General features: G+C 38.8%; 1 protein-coding gene across 1 annotated transcript in view; it reads right to left on the minus strand.

Annotated features, from left to right (window-relative positions):
* Positions 1–23,303, minus strand: part of LOC134002088 (dipeptidyl aminopeptidase-like protein 6) — a 127,562-nt gene that overhangs the window by 47,843 nt on the left and 56,416 nt on the right. The window contains exon 2 of the mRNA XM_062441362.1: positions 1,816–1,930. Coding sequence (XP_062297346.1) covers positions 1,816–1,930 — 115 coding nt within the window. The remainder of the gene's footprint in view (positions 1–1,815; positions 1,931–23,303) is intronic.

The raw sequence follows: 23,303 nt of genomic DNA on the forward strand, positions 1-23,303 counted from the left end.
ACAGGAGCCTCAATAGTCTGCAGTACAATACAGAACAGCATGTAACAGAACCACAACTTGCATCTTTGGAGTTAATAATCAGTAGTGTGTAAAATACAACACCCTTTTCAGTGGTTATTTGTAATTTAAATATCCAGGCATGGCTTATGACAAAATTATTGTCTCTGAGTTAAGTTACAAAAGTATGTTGACAGGATTTCCTGGGAAAATCAATCAAAACATAAATTCCACCAATTCCCCAACTTAATTTCTCTGAAGGTCTAATCATAAAGAACAGTTATCACTCAAATCTTAAAAGTCTGAAATATTTAAATGTATCTGTAGGTTATATTGAGTGAACATCCCAGATTGACGCTTTGTACTAGCACAAGATCATTTAAGGGTAAACGTTTCCTCTAACTTTGTACAAGTACAGAAAGTACATTCGGCTTTACAGAATCCAAGAATTCAATTAACAGTCTATCCAGACTACGATAACCCCAAGAAAGAATAAAATAAACCCTCTTTGTACAACAAACTTATGTCCTTGAGGAATGATTTATGGAGCTACATCATTTTGAAGCTCATCTCAGTTGCTCAAGATACCTAATTAATCTGCACCAACTTTCAGAACTGGATTTTATGAGGCCAGAACATATTTTAATATCCCAAAAGGCTCTAAAATACCAAATATCTTTTACAAACAGCCTTGTAATAGGAAGTCTGCTGAAGGCCCCAGAGCTTCCCCAGAGCTTCTGCAAAGACCTGGCCTGTGTCAAGACTTGGAGTGGAACAGTAGTTCTACTTGAGCGCACAGAGTCGTTGCGGGTAGGGGACAGATTAGGCTGAGGTACAAGCTGAAGACACCACCTGCCCGGCCTTCATTTCTTCCTGACTCCCGCTGGCCCACCTTGTTTGGAAGTGGCACATTAAACAGCTAGAGTTCATCTGAGTCCAAAACAAACACCCCGGGACAGGAACAGGTCACAGGCAGGAGGTGATGAGGTGTTGTAGGCCTCGCTGCTTTGACACCTGCTGCTGAGCTAAGGTCTACGCTGCCGATATTTTTGCTTAGACACCTGTCTGGACCGCTATGGATTATGTCCAAAGACAGAAACATCAAAATGCAGTCTCTTATATAATCTGTGATCCTGCTTTGCCACCATGCCCCAGGCTTCAGGGGAAACATTACCTGCAATTTTCTGCGACGAGAAACTATAAACAAGGGCACTGTGATTACAGTCTTTGTAACTGAATTATAGTGTAGACACATTGGCAGTTGTATTGACTGATTTGGCTCTGCCAGAGCATAAAATCATATCAAGGGGCTTTATGAGCTTGAATATAAACAGATGGCCTATTGATTAAACTTTCATGTAAATCTGCAAACAGAAAACCTGAATGTCACTCTGAAATAAAACTCAGGTGCCTTAAAATAACTAAGAGAAATGTGTATGCTGAGTGTGTAAAAGGGAAAAGAAGGACTAAGTGAAGGAGACAGATGGGGACTGCATTTATGAAGAAAGCAATGTTGCACAAGCTGACTTCAATGAGGTTTACTGACCTTCACTGAAATGGTCGTTAGAACGAGTGTGTCCATGTGGAAGTAAACTGTGACATTACAGCGGGTGACACTGCAAATATCGCACGAGAGTGTGGACCACACACAAGGACAGAGACCGAGACACACACAGATTATTCTTTGCATTGTTCGTGGTGAGATTGATTGTGAAACCTAATGGGCATGTCTGTGCATAATAATAGCTGTATAAACAGAGCAATGTGTGGTGTACGCTGTTGCGTGCGCGCCCCCCCCCCCTCTCCTGTGCTGTATACCTGGTGTCAACAGGATGACAGAGGTGACGATCAGCGAGCAGATGACCAGAATGACAAGAAGGGCGATCGCTATTCCCTTCCAGTTCCTCTGCGGAGGGTTACTGCCCACCAGCTCCTACGGAGAGAGACAGAGAGGAGAAGAAAGACATGGTCAGAAACAGTAAAAACACTATCGTGGAAGTGAATCAGAGAGCAATGTACGAAGAAGAGATGAGGGCAAAATGAAAGAGAATTGAAAAGACCAATATGTGGGACGTAGGAAAACAGAAAAAGCGAGACAAGATATATCTAACAAGAACAAAGTAAAGAAAAGGAAAATAATCTGAGGAAGTATAATGGCAAACTCTAGAAAAGAAAAGATGAAGGAGGGGGTGTCAGTCAAGGACGAACGTGAGTCAGAGTCGCACCCTCTCGGCTCTCAAGGAGACACGCCAGCAACAGCAGCAGCAGCAGCGGGAGGAGGAGGGGGAGAATTCTTAATGAGCCGAGCATCAGCAGCCATCACCCGCAAACGAATGTGACAGATAAAAATGGAGCCCACGACACGTTGCTGAATTGCATGCTTGACAATAGCGTAGAGAGAGGCTTCGGCTTGGGAAAACAAGTCTGAATTATGAGAAACCTTGAGGCTATTTTTTTTTTTTTTTTTTGACAAACCAAGAAACAAATGAACTTATTTCAGTTTAATATTGTTATAAGTGCAAACTGAATTTTAAAGAATGAATATGGCACTAGGCAAACTATCACCGCAGGATATGAAATTGAACAATACAGGGGGAGAGCTGGCTTCTTGTTCATTCCCGAATCAAATAATGTGCAGGTAAAATCCATTTATCATATGGTGAGTTGCAGCAGGTGGCTGCATTCAGAAAACAAATTAATGAGCACAACATTTTCACAATATATTATAATAGCAAGCAGTGCTGAGATGCTAAAACTGGGATGGCCACATATCTACAATGCTATTAGATCTTGTTAAAAGTCTACAGCTTTGAATAAATTGGATAGAAACAGTTTAGCCAATAAAGCACCCAGATGGATTTTAAAAAATAGCTCCATAGTTAAATATGACTCAAGACAAAGCAGCCCTGAAAGTTTCCCACCTCAGCCCTGGTTGGTCTGGCTACCACACAGATACATTGGTGCCAAAACCCTGACCAAGAGGGACTTTGCAGAAAGAGTCCAAAGCCCTAACTGTTAGTGGAGGATTATACATTCTTAATTCGTTTATGGAGGATAAAACGAGCGAAGCAGAGCATGTGCTTCAGGGACCTGTGGCCGGGGCGTTAATGAATACACACTGCGGCTTTAATGAAGCCGAATGGATGAGCTATGAAGCAAACCTTTGAGTGACCTCGTTCCCACCTTAATTGAAAGGAGCCTGAGACATCATTAGCCTGCAGATAAGTCCAATCGGGGCTATTTACTCGACTGCCCATTACCTACATTCATTAAAACAGGAACCTGTTAGTTAGCTGTATGGCCACATTGCAGAGCTGTGACAGCTACAAGGAAGGACACCTCAGGCAGAGACAAGTTTGTGAAAGATTGAGAAAGAACTTAGCTAGTTTTCACATATTTTGCTGTGGATGTAGTGATCAGATTGTGAGCTAAGGTATACAGAGGATTTACTGTCAATAGGTGGGATTTACTAAGCTTATGATACAGGTTGAGTACGGTAAACATACTTTACAAGTTTCAAAGTTAGAAGAGCAAACAGTTTTAGAAGTATTCTTCTCTCGATATACTCAATCTTCCATCAATCAGTGACCACAGCAGCCTTCTGGGTAACAAATCATAAGGTTTACTGTGCAATGTCTCTAAATACTACAATACCCATGAGTGACAGCCATTGTTAATATGGACAAAAATATAAGCACAAACATTGACCATGAATCCAAAAGTGAGCTGATTTAAACTCTTATATATAATATTGTCAGATTTCTCCAAAGCCCATAAATGGAAATACAGTAGCATTTTGGGTTCTGTGATTGGATATTTAAAAATGCTTCTTGGGAGTTGTAGTTTATCCTATTTTCGGCTTGTAGCATTGACATTTCTAAATCAAAGATGCAGATTTCTGCTAACATATTTGCTCGTCTTTTGTATTTAACCGCCAGAGTTTCGTAACTGTGCAAACCTTGGAATTGCTTTGACCGTTTGTAACCTGTTACATCTATAAAAAAAATATGAGGACTTTTTACACCAAAAATTCAACTTTCAACTGCTACTCTACAGCATAAACTCAAGAAATCACTTTAAATAATGCCAAATAAAAGACAACTAAGACCATCTACGTGTTAAGGCAGACTTGAAGTCAATCAGAAACTTTATACACTACAATAACCTCTTGGAAAGTAAAAATAAAGTAAATTAAAAGAAGAAAATAAAAATGTGTTCATCTCTGGTTCATAAAACTCAACAATGAATCATCTTTCTTACAGGTCCACAATCAAACTGAGAAATAGCTAAGTCTTTGATGTAACACAGGTCATAGGGGCAGATTATTGCAAAATGAACCAATCTATAAACCTAAACAACAAACCTGCTCGCTCATGAGTCCAGTTGTTTCTGTTGAGCTGTGATCATTTCACAGATCTACAATGACTTATGTTATGAGCTGACAGCCTACAATGTGATTTATTTTCTCCAATTCTTTGCTGAGCCATTGCTCCGGAACCATCTTTATTATCTTTTTCTTTGTCTGCAGAGATGAAAATCCGACTGGAGATTTTATGAGAGTGGCATGGAGCCCACTGCTGATTGTTGTGGTCAGTACACTATGTGACTGCAGGGAGGCGTGAATGGGTTTTACAGTATGGAAAATGGTGACAGAATTGTTGAAAAACTGCAACTACTTGTTTTACATGCAATAAGGGGATATAAAGTGAGAAAGAGAGTGTTCTCAATCTGTATAATACACAATAAAAGAGAGCACAGAAATCCTAGACAATGCTGAGTAATGACTTTGTTATATGTGCTACATAAGCACTGTGGATATCTGGAGCTGGGCATGATTCCATCACGTCTTAAATGTAATCTGTGTGTGTATGCGTGTACAATTTAGCTATACTGCAGGGCAACCTGAACTAAAGAAGACACTGTTGCTGGATGGGCTACAGCGTGTCTCACACTCTGTGTTAAGCTCCAGAGTGAATCTAAAGTGATTTGGTAAAGGTAACAGGCTCATCTAAAAGGTCTAAGCAATTTTGTTCCATTATCTGTTATACAAGAATCAACTCAGCTGCTCATTGAATCTTAAAATCACACAGCGTGTCTCAGACCAACAACTCATTTCCAGCTAAATTTTTCTTTAAATTCACTCAACCTTCCTGACTGAAGTGGAGGAAACTTGATCAAAATGAGCAACCTTTCTGCTTAGGTGGACATTCAAGAGAGACAGGATCACCTTTACTCTTAACTGTACTTCTTTCTAGTTGAAGAAAGTAGAAAAGTTGAGTGGGCTGTCCAATCACAGTAAATGCTTGACTCTACTGCTGTAGAACAAGCCAACACACACACACACACACACACACACACACACACACACACACACACACACACACACACACACACACACACACACACACACACACACACACACACACACACACACACACACACACACACACACACACACACACACACACAAAATTGCTTCTCTTATTTTCTCTCCACATTCTGCCACAGAAACATCCACCATGCTGAAAGATCTATTGCACTGTTACAATGACTAAAGAGTCAATGTCAAAGAGCATTTCCTATATAGATCAGCATCTCTGTGGGAACATATTGACATTGGAAGATATCCAAAAAAATAAGATGACTATAAGAGTGCACTCAGTAAAGTGTAGATCTCCACCAGGTGTGTCTGGGGGCATGTTTAGTCTCAGTTTCTTTAAGATGCATAAAATAGCATTACAGTATTGTAACCAAGCTTAAAACATTATGTATTTATAACATTTTGTTGTAACACAAAAATATAAATAAAAATAAAATCCCTTCTCTACCTCCCCTCCCAAACAAAAGAAAAGACTTAAATGTCCCCGCAGGCTCACTTACAGTCATAAAGGTGACAAAGCTAACAAAAATGGAGATTTATTAATCTCATATTGTGCTGAATTTAACATATCGGTGTGGAACTATTCTGCAGACCAAACATTTGTATGGACGTCAGTTTTTTTAACCATGACAAAGGCCAAAATATGGAATGAAACATTTTAGCATTGCTGCAGTAATTGTTGATTACTTGCAGCCCCTACTGGCTGTTTAAGAGGAGTGAAGAGAGAGCAGTCAGTGGGGGAATAAACTGCCACCGCAAAAAGTCCTTGAGCATACAGTCACAAATGTGCACAAAAAATATTAGGCTGATGGGTCCAATAGTATGCAAGATTACACACACACGCACACACAGCCACATGGACACACACGACCAAACACATGATCTCCTGCACACATGATCCCCTCGAGGCTTACACCTGGCAGAGATAAAATCCTCTGAAGCCCCCTCTGAGAGAGAGAGAAAAAGAATGAGCAGCAGGATCCATATCTTGCTGGGAGTTAAGCGTACTAACAATTTGACAACAAACGATTGTGTCGAAAAAGAGCAAGGACAGAAACCTCACCAATAACTAGTGACATCCTATTCCTTGGCTCTGAGGGAATAATGGTAGTTGTATACTCAGCCTGGGTAAGGATGCAGACACAGACTGAAAAACCTTGCATAACCTTCCTGATCATGCCTCTGTGATCTGTAATTATGATAATGATTGGACTAATTAGCAAGACCTTATGTGCTGAAGTAATGACGGGGTGATTACAAGCGACTATAGAAGAAGAGAGATGAGGTATACGAGGAGGCAGGCATCAGTGTTTGCAGGAACAGTAAATAAATAACATGTTGGGAGGCTGGCAGGAAAATTCCCCGACAGGAAAGCTTGAAGCGTGACCAAAACATGACAGACAGAGAGAGAGAGAAATATATATATATATATATATATATATATATATATATGTATGGGATACTGTAGATGGATTCAGGTCCAAACTGGAATAAAAACAAGATACTGGCATTTTCTAGCCTTCAGTAGCTGTCTTGTAAATCTGCAGAGCATGCACAGGTATCATCAGTGTTGATTCCTACCTGAGAGTATAAAACTCAACACTATGCCAATGTGTCACAAAGTAAACAACTACCAAAGTTATTTTTTTCCCCACAGTAACACAAAACTACAACACATTTTTTAATGAACAACAACCCTTCGTTCCAAAGTAATTTCAACGAAAAAACTGGAATAACAATATAGATACATTTGGGTATTTTTCTTTCAAAGTTGCACCGACTTTGTGGTTCGTCTACATATGGAGTTAGGACCACTCACCAGGTCAGAAACACAGGAGTTGTTACTGATGCTCACTTACATTTTTATTCACGAGAGTGATTCCAAGGAAGGCCTTGCAGCTTCTCAGGTATCTTTCAAAAATGCAACACTTTCTGTATCAGGCTGATTCAGACACACTTGCCTTTGTCATCATCAGACTAGATTACTCAAATTCGCCTTTTCACAGGTTTTCCTGTCAGAGTTGTGTATATAGCGTCAGATGATTCAAAATACAGACACCTACAGGACATATTCATTCTAGTTTTTAAACATCTCCACTACAGTACCTGTTCAATACAAAATTGATTTTAATATCCTTCTCCTGGTTTATGAAACTCTGGCCTCTGATTACCTGACATGCCTCTAGCTTATCAACCCAACTGAATTCTTGGGTCTGAACAGATGTTGACTTTTCATTTCCAGAACTCATTTTATATCTGGTGATGGAGCATTCAGCTGCTTAAGCACAGCCAGTCTGCTGATTTGAAGTTAGCACCAACACTGTCTTCTCATTACATTTCTGTTTAGTATAGCTATTTTTATATTATGTCTGTATTTAAGTTTTAACATTTTTTTTGCCTAATCACCCTGTAAAGCAGTTTGCTTTTCACCAATAATTGATCTATATCTATCAGCATGATGGCAAAAAACACAATTAGGTTTGACTAAAGTTAGAATAAATGTAGACATTTGGACAAGAAACTAGTCATGAGAAAGGCTGTGTAGCGTAAGTAACTGCTCCATTCGCACTAGCTCTATTGGATGCTAAAGTGGAGGTGAAGGCTTGGCCAATCTCCCTTTGGTGCTTTAATAGCCCAAACTAAAATGTCTTGTACATGAGTAAGCTACATGCATTCCCCCAGAGGACAAAATGATAATGTCCAGCATTAGCAGTGGTATAAGTCATTAATTCTGACTCTCAATGGACATGCAAAAAGCTATAGCAGGGTATCTGTTATTTAAGGGTCTGTATGCCGGTGCACGTGTGTGAATATTTCCTGTACTTTCATGCATAATTCTGTCTATTTAATTATACAATATGGAAAATGAATCATGTTGCCAAAAATAACGCATTGTTATTCAGCATATATCTTCATGCATTGATAGCACAGTGCCATTGGAAATATATAGGGAAGGAGCTGAAGAGGCTTAATAGAGCAGAAAAGGAATACTAACAGACTGAAGCAAGCAAAGGTTATTATGTGTATTTTTTCCTACTAAAATCAAACTGATCACAATAACAGAATGTAACGAATCAATCAGTATTGAGAAAGTCAGCATTTAACTGATAATATGCTTTTTAATTCAAGCACTTATCCAGAGAGACCCAGAGAAGCAGCCAGAGGTTCAGTGGCTTGTTCACTGAAACTTCGACAGAAAAAAATTGCACAAGCTGTTAACAGCAATAAGTTGGAGACTAAATGGATCAAACCTGTAACCTCAGGTCGGGTACAGACTCACCAACAACAGATGCAAATCAAAAAATAATTACAGTGATGTCTCTCAGCATGACAAGGTATTATTATTATGTTTGATGCAGTGGATAGCAACAGATGCTGATAACAGCAACCGCTAGGACACACTCATCATTAAGCATTTAGTTGACACCTTAAGTTAAGACTGTTTTGCTCTTGCACAACAACAACAACAAAACTGCAATATCAACACTTACGAAAGTATTACGTGCAGATTATAAACAACATAATCACAAAAAGCATGATATGCCCCCTTTAAGAATTAAGCTAAATGGAGACTAAAATAAGACAATAATACAAAAATAAAAAATGCAAATTACAAAACAATTATGCACCTCTCTCTTTCTCTCTCTGTATGACAAGTTTTGTTTGTTTAGAAAATATGAAAATGATGAAGAATGCTAATGGTATTGGTTTTGTTAATGATGCTTGATAAATATCCATATTAGTTTATTGTTATCAGTTTTAGTTTTAATTACTGTTATAAGAAGACAGAGTAAAGGTGTCATTTCAGCTCTTTTTCACAGTGCCGAAATGTGATTTTAATCCCTAAATAGAGGGATTTGGAGTCACTGCTTCTTTCATCCTCCTTAAACGGACTTCATTGTTACAAAAATATGACTGGATTAATCTCAAACCCAAATCCTCTCCTATTGTTTAAGTGTTTCTTAGTACAGACAGATTTTCCTTTACACCTTTCTCGATCATAATTTTAATCTTTGAACGAAAGATTCCAAAATTGAATATTTCTTCCAGCTCTGCACTTCACAGGTCAAAGAACATCAACGCAATAATTGCATCCAAACCCATTTGGACACTGTTATTGCTGTCATACAACGAGGTGCAAAGATAGGGCTGTACATAAACAAGCAGTCTTGTTTGTTACTCACAGCGGGAGAACTAATTTCCAACTGGCCATTGTGTGTGTGTATGTTTGTGTGTGTGCATGCGTGCGTTGTTCTTGAGGTTCTTCTGCCTGGTTTGTTTGATTTGCGAGTGAATCTCTTCCAGTCCATTAGAGAGATACTGGGGAGGGCGCCACTGCCAGCTGACCTCTCTCTACAGAGTTTGCACTAAATCACATCTTTGTAAAATGCCATATAGAATACACATTGCCAGAGGATGAATCTGTGTGTGTGTGTGGGTGGCACAGCAGTGCTGAGACAGAGTGGAAATAAACTTGTGGGAATGGTCATTGGGATACAGAGCACACTTTGACATGATTTGCATGTGATGAAAGTAACAGCCAACAAAAACCCTAGAGCTCATTATTAATCCCATACTTAATAAGATGTACTTTATATATTTCCGATGCAGCAATAGACAAAATGCCAATTTATATGCAAGTGCACATTCTGAAGAGGCAATTAATCCTATCTATTCTGTATTATTTTCCTGTTTATTCACTATGGAAACAAGCATCCCCATAGCTATAGCTCTTCTGCTACTTGAACATGCATTATGACGTGGATAAACCTGTGATGAGGCACACATACATGAGGGAAAAGCATTTCCTACCTGGCTCTCATGTGTAATGCATGAGGGAAAATATATTTCTTTGCTTTTTTCTTGCCAGTCTCAACACATACATTTTCTTTAGGAAACGAGAACAATACAGAATACAGCAAGAGTTTCTCCCAATTTCATCACTTTTGCTGTGGCAGTGTGTGCCTACACATCTGTCAAGGGAGATGAAATGTATCCACAAATGTTGCTGTGGCTCCGCAGAATCAGAGATTTACCTTCATCTCTTAACTTCAGCAGTGATACAAGTACAGATAAATGTAAAATGACTTCTAGTAGAGGCAGAGATCTGTTTAGAGTATTGGGCAGATAGAAAATGAGTTGTGTGGTCATCCTTTGGTCTTTTGTATGTTATTGCTGCTTTAATGACATATGTCTATTCAAAAGCAGCACTGGGAAATGTTCCAGCATTTGCCAAGTATCTCAAGTTTTTCTCTTGTGTGCAAAATGTGTGATACACTGACTCTGTGAAGCAAAATCAAGTTCTAGACTAGACCTCTGAACTAAGCCTGATCTGTTTAGACTTTGGGTGACAAACTCTGAAATACGCTGTATAGCATTGCCTTTTTAGTGTGAATTCCCTTTAGAGAGCAAATCTTAAGTGTTAATTTGCTCTGAATGTGTGTAGAAATCAATGGCAGGTGATTTTCTGTGCAAGTCGCCACTCTGAAGAGTTAATTTAACACTTTCAGAAACCTGCCTCAGTTAGATTAGATCATTATTCTAGACGTCACGTACACATTAATCCCTACTGAAACTGAATGTACATACATTTTCGTGGAAATAGTGTGCTGTCACTACTTCATCAGGCAAGTAGATGCTCAACTAACTAGAAGAACTGAATTTCAAAAATAACTAATCATTTAGTCAATGTGTGGAAACAGGGTCTTGCCTGTGAGATTTACAGAACGGGAAAGAGCAACCCTTGTCACATTTGTTGTTTGAGTCAAGTGTTAATTTGATCCACTGCTGTTATGAAAATATAAATTATAGCCTCTTTAAGTTTACACAGGTAAAACTACTTGGTTATGGTAATGGGAAAGATTGTGGCCATGAAAAGACTTGGGGAGAAAGCACCCCAAACTCCTTTCTCCACAAGAAGTTTTGTGGCAATATAAAAATGTCATGTTACTTCTGATTTTACTTAGGGACAGTCATTGTTTGCATGACCTCAAGAAGTTGCTTGTCAGGAAATCTCAATATTTAAGACCTAAGTAACCAGCTAAGTTACATTGTTATGCTGTGTGCTGCTCTCTGTTATGGAAATAGTACCCACTTGAGTTACTTGAGTTTTATGAGATGCTTTTTTGCTGCTCAGGCTTACTTGACGTTGTCAACAAGCCCATAACGAGTGTTGTATAGAATCTTTACAGCGAACAAACTAACTAGAAAGTCCTCTGAGCCGCTGTGGCGAGAGAGTTGGGTAGAATACAGAAAGCCAGAGAAAAGGAAAGCAGAGAGAAAGTCAGGCAGGAAGATTTCACTGCAGAGCAGCATGTCCCCTCTGCCCACACCCAGGGCGATTGGTATTCACTGTGGCCAGGCAGCAGTGCAAGTGTGTGCTGCATTTCTCAGGAACATTAAGAATTGAAAAGTATCTTTCCTATTGTTCTTATCTTTCAGCCTTCATTCCATAACGCACACTTGTCGTGCCACTCCAGCAAAATAAATTGCCGTCATGGAAACAATATGCACCGGCAGACGCACTCGCTTCCTGGAAATGAAATGCCCCACAACCCACTGCTTCCAGGCGCAGGGGTCTAATAAAAAGAGGCTGCTGCTCCTGTTGATGTTTGCCCAGGCTAATATATTCTGGCCTGCTGTTTTTTATCGCTTTCACTGACAAAATATGAACACTCATGTAGAAAAAAACCTTTCACCCTTTTATAATTGGCATAATATTTGGCTGAAGTGCTCTCACAATGAAAAATGTGTGATAGTTAAGAGCAGTCTTCGTTTTCGGGTGCGGGGGGGGGACTAGAATCTAGTTTCTCCTCTCTCCAATGGAAAAAAAAACAATCAACTGCTTGGGGCAGCTACTGCACTTGCAAACACAGCCACTGTTGTGGTGTGAGACAGAATAAGCAGGACATTGACAGCTGCTTTCATGTATTATGAACACAACAGCACCCCAGTCTCTGCCCGATGGATGTTCAAATACACTCAGCGAGTTCTCCATAAAAGGCCCAGTGGGCTCCAAAAAAAAAATCATTCTGAATAATAAATCAAAATATGTGTACCGCCAGAGTGTATATGAGGTATTTCCAGCCATTCATCCACTTTGTTTGTGTGGCGTCTCGCTGGGTCTCCATGGCAACCCTGTCAAAGGCGCAAAAATAATTCACCCCTTACCCTCGTCTGGCCACCTGTTGTTACTGCTGCAACCCAATTGTTCATGCTATTCAGCTGAAAATGGGAGAGCGTGCTTGGCATGTAAGAGTGTCCACTAAATGATTTAACAGGATTGTAAGTATTATATTTATTTAATAATTGGTGGTTAAGGCTTTTGTGCTCAACAATCAATGCACTATATAGCAGCATTTTACATGAGCACTTATTCAGTTCAGTTCTTAATGCTGGTTGAGGCACGTGTATAGTACATGTGTGACAGAAATGAACTATCAGGAAAAAAGGCATAGTTTTTTTTTTTCCATTAAAGGCTATTTTGGACTATTACTTCTTGTTACAGCCTTCTACACTCAATACAGCATTCATGCACATATGTATAAAGTGCTTTTTGTATGTGCAGACTGTATAAATTGTGCCCTTGTATTGAATTAATTTACCCCTGTGTATTTCAGTCGATGATACTATACATTCCTGCAAGACTGTCACCAAGGAAAATACCTGTATGTTTGCTCTGCAGTAGCTTCATCAATTGCCTAGCAACCACATTGCTTGGTCTGGTGAACAATTAGTGTTGGTCAAATAAAGGCAATACAGGGTCAATTCAATTATTTTCTAACAGAAACATTGTTGAATCCTAAATCCTAGCATTAATAGGCTGTCAGATCATGGACATCTCAATTGACCTCCAAAACATATTTTCAGATAGTTTTGCTGTGATGTGAACTTCTTTCTATCGAACAAATAGTCACTATGAAAATGGTTAGAAGGGAGATCTGTGGATTATCCAGAGTGACAGGTATATGGATTTCAGAGAAAAATTTTGATAATTAAAAAAAAAAAAAAATGTTTTAAGCTGTAAGCACCCAAAAAATGAAATCATATAAAATACCAAAGTATAAGGATGGAGGCAGAAATCTCAGAGACAGATGAACTATATTGATGGCTAGATACAACTTGGGGTAAGTGAACATTTTTCCTTGGGTTCCCCTTTTGGCCTAGGAGTTCAAATGCATGTCACTCCCTATTCCTCCCTCAACTGCCTACTTTTTGGTAAAATACACTGTATCTGTATGTATTTACATGTTATGTTTTCAGGCATGTGCCATTTGATTTAGGTATGGTCAGTGAATGTCCCGTTTGTTTGTATTAACAAAACAGATCAGAATAACAACAAGGTGGAAAAGAGTAGACTGTGGTGAAAGCAGTAACACAAGGAGGATTTCTCTGCTGCCTTGGTGCCTGTGGAGGTTGAATGGATCTGGTTCCCTCCTCAGGATATATGCTGTTTGAAGGTAGACAGCTCATCGAATTTTCAGGGCATGAACTTCACCAGCTGAGGGGGAGGAGAGCAGGACTACCAATACACTGACTGCTGCCACAAGAGGACAAGTTGTAAAGGGGAAATCTACAAAAAAGTGTTTTTTTTTTCTTGCTCATGCAAAATTCCTCTAAGGCTGTTTTTCCTGATAAGCCTATTTTGATTTTGATTTTTTTTGGAAAATTACACAAATAATAAAATAGCTGTGTTTTAAGATCTCCCCATTGTGAGTATAAAAAAACACACACCCCCTGTGGGCTTGAAAGGTCACTCTTTTCTAGTTTCTTTATAGAGAACAGAGGCTGCAGCATGTTATGCCAATAATTATAAGTTTACACTGAGGAGAAAAAAAACAAGGAAACAAAACAAAAACTTCAAACCATCTGCATTCTCAGTAGGTTCAGTTGTATTTTTTGCCTGCAAGCTCACAGGAAGGGCACATGGCACTTCTTCCTATCACTCATTTGACACTTCATGCGTTTACAACACAAGTGTACCCCCATATGACGATCAAGAGAATGTTTGTTTATAGAGGAAGTAACTGTTGACTTACTTGGGAGTCCATCAGTAAACAACAGTAGGAATTTAAACCAACAAAAGCCAAAGACAGGTTCTTTGGTTAGCCGATGAGTAAGCTAAAGTAGGAAAAAAAAAGAAAGATTCTGACCAATGGAAGAGCAGGAGGAGGGAACAATTTGGATTTGAAAATAACGTTTTGGATCATAGGGAAGTCTGGTGGAGAAACAAGTTGTCTATGTGTTTTGATGTGTTTTAGTCATGGTAGTGATGTGGTTTTAGGGATGGCTATGTTGGTTGGTGCATTACACTGGTCCAGACTTAAATGTCACAAATATTATATATTATATGTATATTCACATAAGGTCTTTCACCTTATATGTATATTCATGGTGCCCAGGCATAATCTTAATGACTTAATTATCCCACATCACCACAAGGTTGACTTTTATGGTTCTGAAAATAATTTGATGGATATATTTTCATGAAACCTGGTACAGACATTTCTGTCCACCCTAGGATGAAATATAGTAGTTATTCCAGTGATCTTCTAAAATTTTGACCAAATAAAAGCACTAGACGAATAGGAGGTTCACCCATTTGTTGTATTTAGTGCTAAATTGCAAATGTTAGTGATCTAACACAAGCTAACATGGTGAACATGCGAAAACACCACCATGTTAGCACTGGCACCACAGAGCCACTTTAAGATCACCATAAACATATTAGCACATAGCATTCAGATTCCTGTTTAGTTTTTGGATGCATTATCATAACTAAAAAATTGCTGTGCTGAAAAATCAGGGTACAGACAGTAAAATCAAAAGACCTCCTGATCATCAAGAACTACAGCCAAGACAGTGAAGAGCAAGGCACTGAACCCCTGATAGCTCCTGCTGACTTTAGTACAGCCTCAGTATGTGGAACTACACAATGTACTGGGCAGCTCCCATATGTCAAGTGTTCAAATGGTGTGAATCACAGCTGGGCTGAAGAGCAGAAGTGATACTGTCAATGTCAGTCTTCCTCTGTGGTTTAATAAAGATTAAAGACATGCATTCAACCGAATATATTGAGTAAGAAACCACTGGCTGCAACATTCATTTTTATTAGATTTGAGTTGTATAAGAATTTATGCAACAGGCCAACTGTACTTAAGAAATACACTAAAATACATGTTATGTTAGGTTTTTATGTGTGATATTAATCAGCCTTTCCTCTCTTTCTTTCACAAAACTAAATATGCCTTTTCTGTGCTAAAAAACGTTGAATACACAAGGCTGTTTTTACACTCTGTATAAAAGAAGACATGGTTGGAATTTTGTAATCTGTGTATCTGGTAGCAGGGAAGAAAAATATCCTGGCTTCAAGTTACAATAGAGGTCCAGTGAAAATGTGCTTTTCATACTAAGAAAAAAAGAAATGAAATGTGTTTTTAAGGAAATTAACCATATTCAGAACCAATATAGTTTCTCTATATTTCAACTATTCATGATTCAATTTCATATTTTGCTATCAATTAGCTAAACAACAGGGCCATGTTACCAGACAGGCTACTGCTGCAGGCTACTTTACGCCATGCCAAAGATGAAGAGTGGCGTGCATTGAGAAACAGTGCATTCATTAAAAGAAAATTATGGAAATAAAGGAGGTATAAAATGTGCCAGAAAGTTTCCTCACAGAGTATAAGGCTTTGTATTCTCAAGTATATCTCTATCATGTGTTTACAGAAGCACACTATGTTTAAATAGTGGTTGATGTCTCAGGGTACAGACAAATCAGATTGCCATTTATTTAGCTTGTTGTGCCCTTTAGTCTAAAATGATAATTACAAGCAGTAATATTAATCATGGTTTCAACCACATGGTTTCAATAGCGTTCAACCATTCCCATCAATACAGCTTAACACTTTCCCATAGAGTCTCTCTTCGCAACGTCTTTCTGGATACAAAGCTTGACATTTCAATTCAAGGCTGGCACTTCAGTTGCAGAGCAGACAATTACTGCCAAAGAGAACGCACTGAAATAAGGACGATTCTCAAACAACATTTAATGAAACAATCTGTGATCCTGAACGAATCCTCAGGTGCACAAAAACAGTCGCTGTGATCGAGGAGACGGAGTAGGGAGTTAGCTCTAACGGATGTGCTTAGTGGGCCACAGCTAATGAGCCCTGATGGTGAGGCTCGGGGATTGCAAGAGAGGCTGTAGTGTTGACCTGTTGCAGATGGATGAGTATGAGCCACACGAGTTAACACATTCACATCTAAACATGCAAGGGTAACATTCAGCTTCATATGAAAATTGCACTCTGCCTCACAGTCGATGAGAAGCTGCTTTCATCATTTGCCATAAGTCAACATGTCTTGCAAGACTGAAATCACACAATGAAATATAGATGGAGCTCAAATTAAAATGCTTTAAAGTTCTGATGTAGTAACCTTTTATTATTTACTGTGATATTACAGAGAAGCCAAATGGATTTCTCAATAAAGAAAAACATTCTTCCCTGCCGTCATATATATCCTACCCGCCTTGTTCCCTCCTCCCTCTACCTTGCTGCTGCCTCCACCTGAAAATAGCCCAAAGAAAGTGCTCTCTTCTCTGACAAGCAGTGAGCAGTTTGCTCTCCTGTCAAGCTACAGTGGAGAGAAAGGTCGATGGTGTGTCTCCTGCCGGAGTGTCAGGGAGAAAAGAAATGTGTGCATTAGCCTTCGTGGGTGCATCAAATCTGAACTCAGAGACAGAAGTGGTAGTCAGTCTCTTTATAATGAAGATAATGTGTCCATCAATAAGGTAAATAAGGATAAGCTCACACTGCCAGGGGCTCCGAGGATGCCTTAAGATGAGACTGTTCTCACTAGAAAAACAAAAGGAGTGGACATTTGTTTAAACGGTTCAATAATGGTTCAAAAACAGTTCAGTGTTTGGGAAATCCTTTCAGAGAGAGGAGACGGACACCGCTTACTGAGTTTGAGCTTCTAGGCGTTTAGTCTAGGCCGGCCAGTGGAGTTGTGTGCTATAACAAACTCTTGTCAAAGAGATTATCCGTCTGCCTAGTGCTCCTGTATAGAGCATCTTTGGCTACAGTGGTGGTTCCCTGGCAACTTCACCGTGACAACGAGAGGAAAATCACTGCATCATGCTGTTGTTCACCGAGAAATAATTGTCCCTTAATCCGCAACTAGTCATTTTTGCATCTCTGTCTGTATAAAGAGTTACAGAATAAAGACATACAAAAAAAAGATAAAAATTAGTTAATTAGTGAGTTTTAGAGGTGTTGGAGGCCTGTTGTTTTACTTTTGAAAGAGCAAGGCAAGTGTTTTCCAACCTGTAATTAAACTCCATGTGGAGCTCCTGAATTCAACTCTGTACTTAATTTACTTGAGAGGAGTATGGATATTTTCATGCAAAGAAGCATATAAAAAAAAAGAAGACCAACCATGTCATGTCATGATACATTTTGTTAACATCTTTCTCCAACCTCAACTATGACCACGATCCATCCAAGTAGTTTTACAAACCAACACGTAGCCACACTTAACTATAGGCATGGACAACCTATATTTATTAATATAGGTGTGAGGATACTTATAAGAGTGCCATGTGTGCTACAGTATAACATGACGTATAGAAAGCTACTCAATGCTACACTCATTGCAAATCTACTACTAGACAAGGATATCAACAGAGAATAATCTCCTACATGTGTTTTATTTTCTCCAACATAGGTTACTGGCATTTGTAGAATGAATGTGGGACTAATTTAAAGACAGAAAAGCTTCTGAAGCAAAGAGCCATTTCTTATTTGCTTGTACATTCAGAAGAGGCAAATACTATATACCGAAGTCTCAATAATGAATTTTCAGAAATGTGAGAGTTGCTTTTCATTGAGTTTGGGGGAGGCATTCTCCTTTTTCACTCCTACTTTACCACAATAGATGGAGTGGTTGAGGTTAGAGGAGAATTGTAAGGTAGGTAGTGAATTGGAGCTGTTGGGCGGTTGGAGGTGAAGGAGAAAACATGTATTTACAGTGAGAGAGTCTGAGACTGAGTTTTGTGCATTGCCTTCAATTATGCCAGTAGGGACTGTAATGCTCTGATGCATATGCTGATGTCAATATGCACAGAAAAAATTGGCTAACAAGGTTTTTGTTCATGCGGAATGCCTCTTGCACTGGAGTCAATAGTGTATGTCAATTACTAGAGGGTAAAGCTATCAATGTTACTTTGTCAATTTTCCATCTAATTATGCTGAGACTCCAATGCACTGTTCACACTTAGAGCAGAAGGTCATAATTAAACAGAGTTATGCTGTTTGCTTTAAAGAAAAACAACTTCATTTTGTTAATTATATTTTCAGTTGGCTTCTCTGAAATGTGTTAACTTAGCCGAATGGTTACTTCACATCTTATGTAACCACTTTTACTGTTTACTGTCCAATAAAGCCAAAAAAATAAATTAAAATGTAGGCAATTATCACCCATGTCAGATTCCAGACAAAGGTGTGGATGTTTTAATTAGTTCTCATTTAAGCAAAGGTTACCAAATTTGATAGTTACTGTGAAAACTGGCAAGACGTGACTATCAGATGTGGATCATTGCTGGGGTTAAATGTTTAAACAATTAGAGCTGTATTTTTTAATACATTTCATTAAGTAGGCTCTGTCATAAACCAAAGTCAGGAGTGGTAAAACTTGTTGCCTACTGTCAACCATGAAGAAGTTTGTTAGCAGGCAGTTATAAAGTAATGAAGCTTTTGACACCATTAAGCAGCGGTTTTACTGCACCATCAGAAAATAATACACACTGTTATTAATGACATGACAGAATAGGAGCTTTTACATCCATTATACTTTTCTTTGCGAGACACACAGACTAGCTTTCTACTTATTGAAAAGTTGTCACCCAGTTGTCAAACTTGGTGCCTGAGAGGAACAAGGTAACGATTTCTTTAAGCATGAAAGAAACTGCTGATCTCATAAAGATGGATTACACCTCTGCAAGATAGCTGTCGACGGGATTTTGAAACTGCAGGAAATGACAAGTCATACACTGAAGAGTATACAAGAGTGGTTCATACTGAAATGTGCCTTAAACTAAAATATGCATTATTTTTGTTTAGAGAAGATTATTTTTAATTTATTCTTTTTTCTCTTTGATTTTATTCTATTTTTGTTGCTATTGTTTTCCATTTCTGTCTTCGTAATTGTCTCTATGTCATGGTAAATACGGGTCGACCTCAATGATCTCTCGGGTATAAATAAAGGTTTACTACTACTACTACTAGATCTTCAGAATTAGAGCATGCAGAGAAATCCTGCACTGATTTAAGAACCAAGTAGGGACTTTGGTTGCCAGTTTAATGATTTTGTAGCCGTCTGACATATCCTTGGAGCAAGTGCAGCGATTCCTCTGATTTAGTCCAGTGCAAATTTAGTTTGGCCATGACCTTGAATGAAAAGGCTTGCACTAAACTCTAATAGCTTGTTCAACCAGCCAGCCCACAAACCATTCTCTCAAAATCAATGTTGCCCCAGCAATAAAGGGTGTGTGTAGGGGGAGTACATTACATCCAGCAGTTCAGAAACACACACATTATGATATGCTCAGGCAGCCAAGGAGATGTATCTTCCCCACACATTTTCAGGTCTGCATAGATGATACACCTTGTTTCACCATCACATTGCTGATGGGGTTCAGAAAACACTAACAGTGAAATTACAGCTACTAAAGTGGCAGTGTTGTCACCCATTTCAAAATGGCAGTGATTTAATACCCCCGAGAAAGCAAATTTTGTTCCACAAACTCAGTTCATGTTGTTTTGTCTCACAGCATTTAGGAATATTCAGAAACAAATGGCCTCATGCAGGAAACATAGACAACAAATGTCCTCTTGTTTTTGATTTGTTCTTATTTAGCTAGTACCGGAGAGCCCACAGACCACAGATTTGCAGGATGCACCATTGTTTTCTTGTTTTTGCTCTTCTCTTAAGTAAGAAGACTTTTTTTTTTAAGTTTTACATTTGAGGAATATAAAAACGCATGCATATCCAATAATAAAATTTAGATCAATATATGTTTTCTATAATGATTGGATTATTACATTTGTGAGCAAGCGTTGAAGTGATCATTGACATAAAAGGCAACTACCTCTGGTAGAAAAAAGTTATATGTATAAATTAATTTGAAGGTGTTTATATGGTAGACCTCCAAAATTAACATGCAAAATGTTCCTTTAGCAGCTGGTGTGTCTGTAAATAAACACTGTTTGGGGCTTGAGTTTGTGATATGCCTGGCGGTGGTTCACTGTCTATGTCATGGGCTTCAGAAACTGATGGACCTGGAGCGGCATTGCTGTCAAGTGGAGCATCTACATGGACACCTGTCAGTGCCACCTCTCCAATTGTTATGGAATTCTTGTTTCTAACTGGGAGACCACTATTTCTTCCTGTCCTCCTCCAGTTGTCATCATCAAGCGCTTTGCTCGGGCAATGCATATTTTTTTGCTTTTATTTTCATGTAAAACCATTTTTCTTTTCATTTTGGTTAATGTGCATCACTCAGATGACATTGCATTTACAGCATCACATATGTTTTGACCTAGCTAGGTTTTTGATTTTCCTTTAACGCTGTGAAAACATTGTTAAGGTTTATGTAACCATAGGTCAATTCAACTACTGTTCATGTTCTTCTTCTACCAGTCATTTTTTGGTGGCATCTCTCCAGTTCTTGGGCATATGCAATGTTTGCACACAACATGCCCTTATGTATAGCAGTGTTTAAGGGGCGATACTAATGCTAATAACAAACAATTGCCAAACAAAAGCCTCACATTTATAATGGAGTGAGATTCATCAATCAGTACACCTAGGTAAGAGCAGATTTGGAAGGTTAAGAAAGTAAAATATTTTTAATTAAGAGAAAATATTAGAGAAATTTAAGAGAATGTTGCTGCATAATGCTCAATGTCTTCCAAAAGCCATCACACATAATCCACCTTTCATATGTAATTCAAGTATGAACTTGAGCATTTTTCTGACAACAAGAATTTTTCAGGCATTGCAGGATTCCAAACTATTTTGAGTTTTAACAGCTCATAGCACCACTCGCAAAGCTTAAATATTCTGACTTAGGACAAGGAATTGAAATCTTTCATGAGAGCTAAGAAAAGAGAGGCCACATGACTCCCAGGGTGTCTGCTACCAAGGGGATCACTTCAGTAGGGCCCAAGTCATTTATGCATTTTTAAAGGGGGTGAAGCAAGACTCCTGAAATAAAATTTGGTAACTTAATCTCAAAGACGTACTGAGGGAATGAGGCTGCCTTGAAATCTGATCTTCTCTTGGACGGCTGGCGGCTGGAGACCAAATATAGGCCCGGTGCTTCAGTCGTAATTGGGAGCTTTATTGATTTCCGGGCCTGTCGTCACGCCTGAGGTGACCTTTTGTTTGAGAATAATTGCTCTATTAGAGGGTTTATTCAGGCACCTGCTGGGTATCTCAGACACTATTATTGTCCAATAAGAATCCCCAGGCAGTAAAGCGGTGACCCTGTTCTGATATGTGGGGTAGATGGAGAGAGTTTGACTTTCTGCACTGCTGGGGCTTATCATCACGCAAGAACACAGTATGCTGGCTCGGTACATTTGCGGGTTAACATGAGCTGGGAAAACTTCATGAGGTCATAACATAGATTGCTTTCATTGCATTGCACCTCATTGTTTCATTTAAAAAAAGAAGCAACAATCATTTTCTGTGCCCGTTCAGCACTAAGTATCATTGATTTAAATGTTTATCCGCTTAAGCACATGAGAAATAACTGATTTGTTGTTATATAAATGTCCATGTAATCCTAATGTTTTAGGACATTCATAAAAGGTCATAAAAGCAGCACTTTTCCACACCAACAGCAAAATGCCTGGTGCCCAACAACTCTGAATATAAAGAGAGTCTTATTTGTGTTTCCATTGCTTCTCTGCCACCGCTGAAATAAGCAAAGCCCCATTAAAATGTAGCTCAGGTTTTCTGTGAGTTCATCCCAAGTGCGATCAGTACAGAGTCAACTGAGAAAAAAAAAAGTTTTACCAAGGAAACTTTCTCAGGCAGTGGTTGAGTATTTGGCTGGTTTTGGTTGAAGCACTCTGGCCCATTCAACCTCGAGAGAGGTATAAGAGCCAAGTGGAAGTCAATAATTAAACATAGAGCCAAAGAATAATGTTTCTCTTAACAGATCTAATCCTTTATTTATACTCTTAGCTTGTGCCAATCTAGCATGTAGCTTGGCACTCAGGTCCACCCAATCAGAACGTGTCCTTTTTTGCAGCATCATCCAGTGAATAGCAGGCAATGTGACAAATAACAATAAAACAGCTCCTCCTCTTTCACTGAGTGTACAGCCCACACATTTCACACAGAAGCCTACTTTCTGCTAAGTAACTGCTTAAAATTTTATTTAGATACTTAATGTAACTGCTTTGTGTGATGAAACAAAGCAGCACAGTAAAGTCTTAACACTTTTTAGCCCAATTTTGGAGATCCATGCTGAATTCTCTGCAAGGTCCGGCCACAAAAATCTTGAAGCCAACTCTCTACTTTAGCAAATACAAACTAAAAAATGTGCGTTTTTACTAGTCACATTAAATAAGTTGTTTGAAATAAGCGACTATGTCACCAAGAGCTTGGACTCTTTCATTGCATCAGTTATACACTGCATTGATCTAATCATAGATCACAAGGAGAGCTACACTACATTTAGGAATACAGAATATGGCTTTGATAAAGAAATGACACTGAGATGATCTGATGAAGAAACATGGCATTCTGAGCTGAGACATCAACAAATCCCAAAAGAGTTGCCAGCTAAGTTGGGCAGTACACAGGCTGAAGCTACAGAGGGCAAAGCATCATCTGTAAAGGACAATGC

The sequence above is a fragment of the Scomber scombrus genome, chromosome 20 (assembly GCF_963691925.1).
Source record: "Scomber scombrus chromosome 20, fScoSco1.1, whole genome shotgun sequence".
Taxonomy (NCBI): Eukaryota; Metazoa; Chordata; class Actinopteri; order Scombriformes; family Scombridae; genus Scomber; species Scomber scombrus.